Here is a 10,492-nt window from a genome sequence, read left to right as displayed (position 1 = left end):
AATGATTACATTTCCTGACATTTGAAACCTCTTTGTACCTACCATCTGCAAAACGACAATGTGACACAAAAAGCTGAGCAAACAATGTTGAATGTCATGCATTAAATTATGTATAAGTAAATCTGCTGTAGTTATCTTTTCACGTCAGTATATGGTCTTATAGAAATAACAGTGATTAACACAGTTACTGTATACAGACTAATGCAGACTGCTATTAAATGATGCATTAATTACATATTCATAAACCTCTGATCTTTATATCAAAGTTGTAATTGTAAATCAAGCCTGGTGTCAATCAAGAGTCTCGCGCGCGCTGCTGGGTTGTGAAGCGCGCGCATCCTTCAGACTCAGATGTGTTTCTCTCCGTGCATCACACTCACTCAGACTCCTGTTACACACACTTCTTGTTCTTTGTCGTCGGGTTACGCGTGATAAATTTGGCATGGATTCAGGCTGTTTTTTTTCTCTTCTGCCATACTTTCCTACACGAGCTTATATTGCATGCAACTTCACAACTTAAAGAAGGTAAGACTCTTTCCGAAAACGATTTTCTTCCTAATTTCATTTTTTTTATGCAGATCAATTCAAACTACTTTCAACTTTATGCATGTATTGTTTATCTATATAATTTACTGCACGCCCACGTGAAGAAATACTATTAAATTTCACTTTCACCTTGATTGATTTATTAATATAAAATATGATTTAACATGCTCACATATGCATCAAGTATTAAAACACACTATGCATTAAATCGAAAATGCATGCATTAAAATAAGATCCAAATTTGGCAAATTTTAAGTTTTAATCACTGATTATGACATAAGCATGCATGCAGCATTTAATTCATTTTTGGCTGTATTTTTCTGTTTTGAATACTGGATAGATTTTCAATGCATTTAATTTAATTTAATTTCACTTTGCATTTTTTTTTTTTTTTTTAGAGTAAGTAAACGAATGTCCAACATGGATATAAGAACCGAAATGAACATATCTGAAGACGAAACTCAGTCCTCAAACTGTTCTACACCTGCCACTAACCAACTCGAGGGCGTCTTACTGGACGGTCTGGAAGACAGTACAAAACTGGTGGGTGTTCAAGTGATCTTGATTTTGGCTTACAGCACCATCATCCTCTTTGGCGTGACCGGGAACTCCTTGGTCATATATGTCGTGTACAAGTTTAGAAATTTACACACGGTGACTAACTATTTCATTGTTAACCTGGCTGTAGCAGACTTGTTGGTCAACACACTGTGTTTGCCTTTCACTTTGATGTACACGCTCTACGGAGAATGGAAATTCGGACAGGTGATGTGTTACCTGTTGCCTTATGCGCAAGGCTTAGCCGTCCACGTTTCCACCATCACGCTCAATGTTATCGCGCTGGACAGATACCGAAGCATCGTCTACCACATGGAAACCAAGATGTCCAAAGACATGTGCGTGGTCGTCATCGTGATCACATGGGTGGCGAGCGCGATCCTCGCCAGTCCTCTAGCTATCTTCCGCGAATATGTGACCTTTGACCTATCGCCTGAGCGGACGATTCAGGGCTGTGCTGAGAAGTGGCCTGGAAGCAGTGCGGATGGCACGGTCTACAGCATCGCCATGTTCTTCCTCCAGTACGGCCTGCCGTTGTCCATCATTTCCTTCGCGTACACTCGGATCTGGAACAAGCTTCGGAATCACGTCAGTCCCGGCGGAGGCCGGAGCGATCGCCATCAGCGCCGACAGAAGACCACGAAGATGCTGGTGGCCGTAGTGGTGGTCTTCACCGTTAGCTGGTTGCCCTTTCACGCCTTTCAGCTTGCTGTGGATATCGACAGCAGCGTATTAGAAATGAAAGACTACCGATTGCTCTACACGGCTTTCCATGTTGTGGCCATGTGCTCCACGTTTGCCAACCCCATCCTGTACGGATGGATGAACAGCAACTATAGAAGATCCTTTCTGGCCGTGTTCAAGTGTGGAAGGTTGAGCAATGGAATGAGAAGGGTTTGTAGCAGCGAGACGGTAAGCGAGAAATGCACACGCAGCAAGCAAAATACAATCAGTGTGGCCTTCAAACAAGAAAACACTCTTCTGTGAGAAACGTTTGCTTTCAAAACATGAAATGCTGATGTGATATGGACAAAAAGTCTACTGTACAGAAGCATTGTGAGTAAATATTAAAACTTGACACTCAAATTGTCTGATATGTGACCCTGGAGCATGCATCATCTGAAAGCTAAAAATATACGCTTTCCATTGATGTCTGGTTTGTTATGATGGAACAATATTTGTCTGAGATACAACTATTTGAAAATCTGGAATCTGAGGGAGCAAAATATTGAGAAAATCATCTTTAAAGTTGTTCAAGTGAAGTTCATAGCAATGCATACTAATAATCAAAAATGAAGTTTTTATATACTGTATTTATAGTAGGAAATTCACAAAATATCTTCATGGAACATGATCTGTATTTAATATCCTAATGATTTTTTGCATAAAATAAAAATGGATAATTTTGACCCATACAATGTATTTTTGGCTAATGCTACAAATATCCCCCAGAGACTCAAGACTGCTTTTGTGCTTCAGGGACACATATTTGATACATTTATCAGACAATTGTGGTGACTTTGTGACTTCTGTATTTTTGGAATTCTGTATTTTTTGTCATAAATGTAATATGTATTTGGATGTGTTTGGAGTTAGCATGTATGATCTGTAAAAAATAATCAGTGAGACGGGAATCTCACATTGAATATATTCTAGTGTTAATGTTCGTTTCCTGTGAAAATAAATGTTATTTTATGGAAAAACGTTCCTGAATTATTTAAAAGGTATCACACTCATCTTGCAATTGTGATTCAACCAGGGTTATTACAGTTAGCTAAAACTAGAAACTAAAACTTCATTTAATTTAACTTGACGTACTAATAATAATAAAAAAAAAGATAAATATATATATAAATAAATGAATAACACAATAATAATAAGTAATAAAAACAACCAAAAACCTAACTCATCCAAAACTCAAAAACAAAACTTTTATAGAATCTAAAAAATATATTTTTTTTATAGAATTTTTTTTTTTTAAAGCAAACAAACAAACAAAAATTGTGTTTTTCTTTCTGTTTCAGACACCGCATGTCTCACAATCAGAGCTCTCACCATGTGATTTCCTTTCTAAACCTGAATACTCCTAAAACACAAACATCCTCGTTCTATCTTCTAACTTCATTAACAGCAACACGTCTATCGTCTCAACTTGTCTGTTATGTATATTGATGTTCCACATTAACCGGACACAGTTCATAAAATGAGTCTTTCTATTATTTACAATTATAAGAGGAAGCCATATGATAGCTTTCAGTTGTGATGGAGAGAGCGACTGTGTTTTCATAGAAGCCTATGAAACGATAAAGAGGTATGGTTTACAAATGAAATATGTTCCATCAAGATCAGGATTCCTAATTCTGATAGCCACAGGCCCATGAAGGATCAATCAGCTGACAGGAACAGAGCGATCAATACTCACCGAGCGCAAGGGAACAACATAAAAATAGAGTAAGAGGGTCTCAGAGTATAGATTCTGTCAATTACTGTCCTGTCTGTCTCCGAATGTCCCAAAAGCCACTCGTATTATATCCACAATTCAATATTGAAATCCTGTCTGTGCACTAAATGATTTATCCATAGACATCGTGCTGCATTAGGGGTTTTATTCCAAGCATGGCTTTTAGCCTTGAAGCTTCATCATGTTCACTGATGGACTGGATAACTTGTGGATTATTGTGATGTTTTTATCAGATTCTCATTCTGACGGCACCCATTCACTGCAGAGCATCCATTGATGAGACACTGATGCTTTGCTACAAACCCGATCAAGAAATAAACATGTGCATTTTCCCCCTCTTCAGTTCAATAAGTGTTCATCCTGAAATATTATAAACAACATATAGTTGTAAAATAGCACGATATAATAGTATAAAAGTAACTTGCTTTACAAATATCAACTATCAGTTAGATATCAGAAGGCACGTAGGATATTGTGTGCATTTGTTCAGTTTTGATCATTTAAAAGCCTTAGAAATGTGCTTTATTGGGTTAAGGGAATTTATTTAGTTTGATTTATTTATGGTTCGAGTCTTTCTGAAATTAAAGAACATTGAAATAAGGCTCATTTTCCAAACGGGATTGTTTTATTCGGAGGGCTCCAGGGCGGAGGAGCCTCGTCCTGAAGAACAGCCTGAATCTTCTTCTCTTTTCTCTCCCTTTTTTGTTGAAACTCTTTTCTTTTCTGCAATAAAAGGAGGAACAGATTTTGATCACAGTATGTCTATTTGAAACCATAAACAGATTACTTTTAGACTGAGAAAGCAACTTAATATGTGACATGAATGTGTACGTAATAGTAATAGTGTGTAAGCGTCATGAAGAAGAGTACTGTAACACACCAGCCATTTGTCATACATCTCCAATGCCATTTTTACTTTCTCCTCCTTTTCATATTCCTCCTCCACTTCCTTTATCTTCTCCTTCCTGTGTTCTGCCTTGACCTTCTCTTCAATAACATCCTTCTTTCGGTCACTCCTATGTAACATGCAAAGTAATTACCAGAAAGTCTCATTAATATCAGTTTGTAATATGAGGCTTGAGTGACTCGTGCATGACCAAATGTGAGCGGATTAACTAAATTAGTGATGCATATAAATAAAAATGCATCTTTCTTACCATTCAGTGAAAGCAGAAATGCAGTCCTTCTTCTTCTCGTGTTTCTCTTTGGCCTGTTGTAGTTTCTGTCTTCTCTCAGTCTGTTTCTTTACCCGTATCCTGTCTTTAAGGATGCCGTCATGCTCCTCTTTCCACTTCTCAAAAATCTGCTTTGGGAAATGTTTAGAGTGTGATATATTTATGCAAATGATGGAACCAAAATTGCATGTGGAAGTATATATTATGTCTGTTAGTATAGCATATGTTTTGTAGCTTGGTACCAAAGTGGTTTCATCGTTTTTCTCAAACCATCAGTGTATTCTGACAGCTTTTTGTGTTTCTGGAAATGCAAAATCATTAAAAAATAGAAGAGAAAGAAAAAAGGAAAAAAAAAGTAGTGTAGTGTAGCACCTGCAGTGGATAAAAAATAAAATGAAAAAATTATTAAGCTGAAATATTTACTATATTTCTAATAAACCAATGGAAAAAAACAAGTTGCTAATAATTACCTGTTTTCCTGTTTCCTTTTTTTCATGCTTTTTATCCATTTCCGTTTGTTGTTGCTTTATTGCCTCCTGTTTTTCTTTGACTTTCTTTCTAAAGCCTTCACCTTTTTTCTCTTTCCATGCATCATAAGACGCCTTCGCATCTGCAATTTTAGTACGATTTTCCTAAAGAAGGGAAATGCCAAGCATTGAATAAATCAAACCAGGATTGAATAAAGGTGAATAAAGAATTCAAACGTGCATTAAATATTACTTCGTGCACTTTCTCCTCTTTTAATTTCTCTTCCTGCTTTTTTGCACTCATTGTTATTTTTAAAGTTTCTTCTTTCTTTTTGAGCCACTCCTTTTAAGAAAGAAAACAATATTTGAGCACATTTTAGATGCATTAAAGGGGTGTAGAAATGATTGGGTGGGTCTCTAGACACCTGGTACACAGCAGCTCTCAGTGAATCTGCTGCTTCTGGAAGACGCTCGCTCGCTTCTGTTCTCTGATCCAGAATCTTCAACGCTCCCAGGTATTTCGACTCCGCTTTATAAGAGCTCTTGTGTTTTCTGGAACTGGATGAGCGAGAGCTTGAAAGTCTAATGTCCAGAAGATGTTGCTCAATATCAGTCAGTTTCAATGTTTGGTGCATTTGAGTTAAAGGTGCACTAAATAATGCTTTACTCATTAAAACATGAAACTATATAACTTGAGAAATAAATAAAAGACTAGTGTTTAGAAATGCATAAACTTGTTGAGATAATCTTTTTACTCTGTTTGAATAAAAGTATGTTAATGCAAATGATAATATAAATAGTTTAGTATTGTAGTATTAGAAGAATGAAGGTCAAATGGGTTTGGGAATGACATGAGGAGGAGTAAACGATTTTCTTTCAATTATGAGGTAAAATTGTCTTCGAAATGCTGTGCAAATATGACACGATTTTACACTTTAAATAAAAAAAATCCGAAGTCCATCGTGCACATATACAGCATGAGGTTTTAAATAAATTCACTGACCTGTCGGTTGATTTTTGGGTTAGTGTGGATGATGTGTGGTCAAGGGAACCCTGCAAACTCTCCTGATTGGAAAAGCATGAAGACAGATATGCTTAAGAATTACATTAACATTTACAAGATGACATGGCACATAACTGACCTTGATCTGCTTCCTTTAGTAACATGTCACACAAAACCATCAGAACAAGATCTTTTCACCCTTAATCAGACTTACATGCTTTTCTTCAAAGGATGTTGAATAATTTCTCTCCTTGCTCTCTTCTGAGGCAGCTGCAATGAAAATTGCAAATTAAAAATGATTAATAACTACTTAACCCCTTAACTGTCACCATCCTACCTGTTGTTGTCCTTTTTCTCTATCAGATGTTTAAGCAATCATCATAACTTATATATTGATTCATCCATTTTTGGTACTTTAAAATGTTTTTGCGCCTGTGTCAAGTGTCATATTACAAAATGCACTATAGTCTTTAAAAATCAAACCTTTTTTTTATCTTGACAAACCAAAAACATCACTGGAAAGGTCTGAGTCTCAGGATTCTACTTTGTATCAATACTGAAAGAGAAATATGTTGCAGTAAAAAATGTAATGGAGTTTGGATGCCACCCAGTGGCTGTTTGTGGTATAACGCCCTAACCTAAATTTTTTTCATATCAACTTCAAATTTGGAACATAACTTATTTAGACAAAAGTCTTACATTTTAAAGCAATTTTATTATGTAAAGCAAAAACCTATTATGTTATATATTTATTATATATAAAACATAATAATATTAGTACAGTTAATATATATATATATATATATATATATATATATATATATATTATTTTTATTTTTTATTTTTTTACAATACATTTAAACTTCTATAACTTTTTGATATAGAAGTTAAAAGAGACTAAACTTTGGTCTGTATTCCAGAGTGTTCATATTAAGTTTGAATAGTGCACTTTCATGCCTATTTAAAAAATATGGGGGAGTGACGGTTAAAGGGTTAACTATAGTTTACTTTAAATTATTAGATGTCAGGTCGACTCGCAGACAAACAATACCAATATACCAAAATGTAATATCATTACTACAGAGTCTCTGAACATGGTTTCCGCACCTACAGAAGCTGGATACATCTGCTCTGCTGGTGAACAAAACTCGGACTTTTCTGACTGGTCTTCATCTGGACCCTGGGTCGAAAAACAAAACAAGAGTCTATCAAAGCATCTCCTAAATTTAGACCTGAGCAGCTTGTGAGATATTAACTAGCACTAGTCAATAACTACACTCTTAAAAACAAAGGTTTAATAAAGGGTTCTGATTTAAATGGGTTACTGCTGACACTTTTTTATTTCCATCTTCAAGCCGTTCTCACCAGAACACCATCACTGGCAGAGGTTCGACTCTTCTCAGGAGCGAGGGCTATAGACACAGAAGACGTGTCTGTTCTGCTGTAGGCTGGGCTCTCCTCTTCTGACTGACCAATGTCACACATCTTTACTGTCCTCTGCCTGGGTTTGGGTCTGGGTGACATGTCTGGAGCAGGACAACCTGTTTACATTAAAGAAAGTGTATTTTAATTATTAGTTTCTCACGTTTCTTAATCTAGTTTTATAGTGGCTGGAGCAAACAAATATTGCATTGCGGATTGAATCATTATTGCAGTGATTCATATTTTTCTGGCATGTTGTGTTTCTGATGCAGTGTGTTGCTTTTTATTTCTCAGACAACCGTGTCGGAAGATGTAACCATGAACATATTGCAGGATGACAATGCTAAGATTCGTACTGTGAGAGATTACCCACCAAAGAGTCCTGAGCACCTTGAGCTTTGGTTGTACTGTGCATTAATTAACACCATGCAACACAACAGTATTTATTTCCATCAAGAGTTGCATTGATTTTGGGCCGAGATCGTATATTGACTTGTGGTGATCAATTTTTACGTTAAAATGATTCATCATGCTCACTGAACCACTGTTTCACAACTTGAAACCGATGAGTCTTGGCATTGTCATCCAGGAATATGTTCATGTGTACATCTGACATGAATGTTTGAGAAATAAAAAGCTACACATTGCAATGTTGCAAAACTAAATATTAATTAGTGCAATAATGATCCAATCCTAGACTCTTCAGTATTTGCTTATTTAAATCCGAATGTCCAGGCAATGTACAAACACACAGAAAACAGTAGTGTTATTGGTAACTGGTCTTGCAGAGACGGTAGATCTTAAATCATGACCTGTGGAGAGTTTCGGTTTAACGCTTCTCTCCTTGGGTTGAGGAACCAGTGGTTCACCATCTTCACCAATCCTTTGGTTGTCCTCATCTTGTTCTGAAGGCAGTGGCTCTGGACTTGATTCCCATTGGCTGTTCTCAGAGTTTAGTGGCAGTAAAGGATCTGACAGGCTCTTCCTCACCACAGATTCTGTCTGGTTCCTCGTCTGCATGACTGGTTTGGACTGTTCGTCCTTCTGGAGTAAAGCGGACTCTGGTAGAAACTTGTCAGATAAAGAGGAAAAAGGGGAATCCGAATGCAGACTGTACGAACTGCTTTGCGAAGGGACAGAACTTTGCCGGTCATCTTCACGTTTCATGAGATGTAGCTGTTCGGAGTTCACAGGTGAGCTGTTCCTTTTGGTTTTCATAAAAGACACTTTTTTGGGTTTGCCATTTTCCTCTTCATCACCCGAAAGATTGAAATCGTTGATTTTGCCTTTAGTCTTTCCAGCTTTAAATTTCACCTTCTTCTGTTTTTGCATCTTAAGGAGTTCGTTGAGTATGTCTGCAGAGTTCAAGTATAAGGGTAAAGAACACATTGAAAAAACAGAAGTGCATGCATATAAATCATGTTATATAAGAGAATAAACATGATTATACAGGGTAAGGTCAGTGGCATGAGTAAACCATTCAGTCATGATGTTTTAGACAAGTGTGACATTGTAAAACCAACCATCATCATCATCATCATCAAAGTCATCCGGGTAACTTTGCCTGTTGGCTCTAGCAGACACAGCTGTCTTGAGCTCATCCTGAAATCAAACAACATGCACGTGTCATAGATCTTGTCTTGATAGGCAGCTCACTCCGATTTGAGACAGAGCCCAATGTGTCTGACCATGCTTTACTGACCACCAGTACCTGAAAAGTCGTTCTTCTGGATGTCTTAGGGCTTTTCGTGTAAGCAAGCGTTGTAGAAAAATACTCATCATCCATCATATCCACTGTTTAAATGCGATCATTCATTAATATACAAATAAACATGCTGGTTTAAAATATAGCATTAAATCATCAGACATTCAAACGATTCATTCCTACCTAAAACAAAAGAGCGTTGTTCAGCTCATCATGGACGCCATTCGTTTACACGAGTTACCAAAGCAACCACCGAATGAGACTCTAGCGCGAATCTACTACGGCGAAGGCTAAGCGCGGTGACGCCATAGGGTGACGCTGATGTATGGCACGCGCTTTATACATTGAATGCTTCTAGCTTTACCAGTTCAGTCAAATCCGAAAAACGGAGCAGAACGATCGATATGACTTGTTATTATTTTGCCTTTAAAGCTTCTAAAGGACCAGTAGCGGTTTTAGGCACGGGCGAACCGGGCAGCCGCCCGGGGCGTCATTTTTTCGTGACACATTGGGGGGCGGCAGCACGAGCAGATAAACAAAAAATCCTCTGTGTCGCGAAGCGGTTTTTCATCATTTATATAATTTCACTGTGTGTGGAATTGGCAAATTGGCGCTCCCTGCAGCTGCCGGCGCCCCTGCTTGCTGAAAATGTACACTGAAAATGCAAACAGAAGTTTTGTGTTGTGAGAGAAGTGTAAGGGGGTGGGGCGAGAGGCGCGTGCGACATTTCACCTCTGGGTCTCTCTCAAATGGAACGGACAGGACGGGGGTGGACGGGGACGGGGGATCCACACTAGTAATATAATTAATAATAGGCTAAAGTCAGTCACGCACCTCGACTTTCTTCCAAATAACGCACATTTCATTCATAATGTTATAATACAGGCCTATAGTTCCTGCAAATGAAACTAGGTAATACAAGACGATCATGCGGTCATCAAGGTGAATTGGTTTAGTCTTGACTTCTGGTCCTGAGTGACAGTTGGGGGGATGAGAAATCTGTTGATTGTCGAGTGCCAAATAAACAGAGATGGAGAAGAAAAGATCAGAGCCATCAGGTGCCCAGTTTCGAAAAGAAGAAGAGGAGAAACGAACAAAAGATAAAGGTATTCAACTATTGTCTCTTTATCATTACAGTATCCATTTCATGAATGA

The 10,492-nt window shown here is 37.6% G+C and overlaps 2 protein-coding genes across 5 annotated transcripts; one reads left to right on the top strand and one right to left on the bottom strand.

Moving 5' to 3' along the window:
* Positions 1-955: 955 nt before the first annotated feature.
* Positions 956-2,367, top strand: npy2r (neuropeptide Y receptor Y2). Its single transcript, XM_052536189.1, has one exon. The coding sequence runs from the start codon at positions 958-960 to the stop codon at positions 2,089-2,091; it is 1,134 nt and encodes a 377-aa protein (XP_052392149.1). The 5' UTR covers positions 956-957; the 3' UTR covers positions 2,092-2,367.
* Positions 2,368-4,086: 1,719 nt separating this feature from the next.
* On the bottom strand, positions 4,087-9,688 carry LOC127952415 (microtubule-associated protein 9-like). 4 transcript variants are annotated; one of them, XM_052550874.1, is made up of 14 exons: positions 9,521-9,688; positions 9,344-9,426; positions 9,156-9,234; positions 8,445-8,987; positions 7,576-7,751; positions 7,318-7,390; positions 6,425-6,480; positions 6,211-6,272; positions 5,633-5,789; positions 5,461-5,550; positions 5,211-5,372; positions 4,723-4,871; positions 4,446-4,581; positions 4,087-4,288 (listed from the first exon to the last, which is right to left on the bottom strand). In XM_052550874.1, the coding sequence occupies exons 2-14, from the start codon at positions 9,419-9,421 to the stop codon at positions 4,169-4,171; spliced, it is 1,881 nt and encodes a 626-aa protein (XP_052406834.1). In that variant the 5' UTR covers positions 9,422-9,426; positions 9,521-9,688; the 3' UTR covers positions 4,087-4,168. The 4 variants fall into 4 exon arrangements, with proteins under 4 accessions (XP_052406834.1, XP_052406994.1, XP_052406907.1 ...); XM_052551034.1 differs by lacking the exon at positions 9,521-9,688 and having other exon boundaries at positions 5,633-5,765; positions 9,344-9,505; XM_052550947.1 differs by lacking the exon at positions 9,521-9,688 and having other exon boundaries at positions 4,723-4,868; positions 9,344-9,503.
* Between the last annotated feature and the right edge of the window lie 804 nt (positions 9,689-10,492).

The sequence above is a fragment of the Carassius gibelio genome, chromosome A1, assembly GCF_023724105.1.
Source record: "Carassius gibelio isolate Cgi1373 ecotype wild population from Czech Republic chromosome A1, carGib1.2-hapl.c, whole genome shotgun sequence".
In the NCBI taxonomy this organism is placed as follows: domain Eukaryota; kingdom Metazoa; phylum Chordata; class Actinopteri; order Cypriniformes; family Cyprinidae; genus Carassius; species Carassius gibelio.
This window is presented reverse-complemented; position numbering and strand designations above follow the sequence as displayed.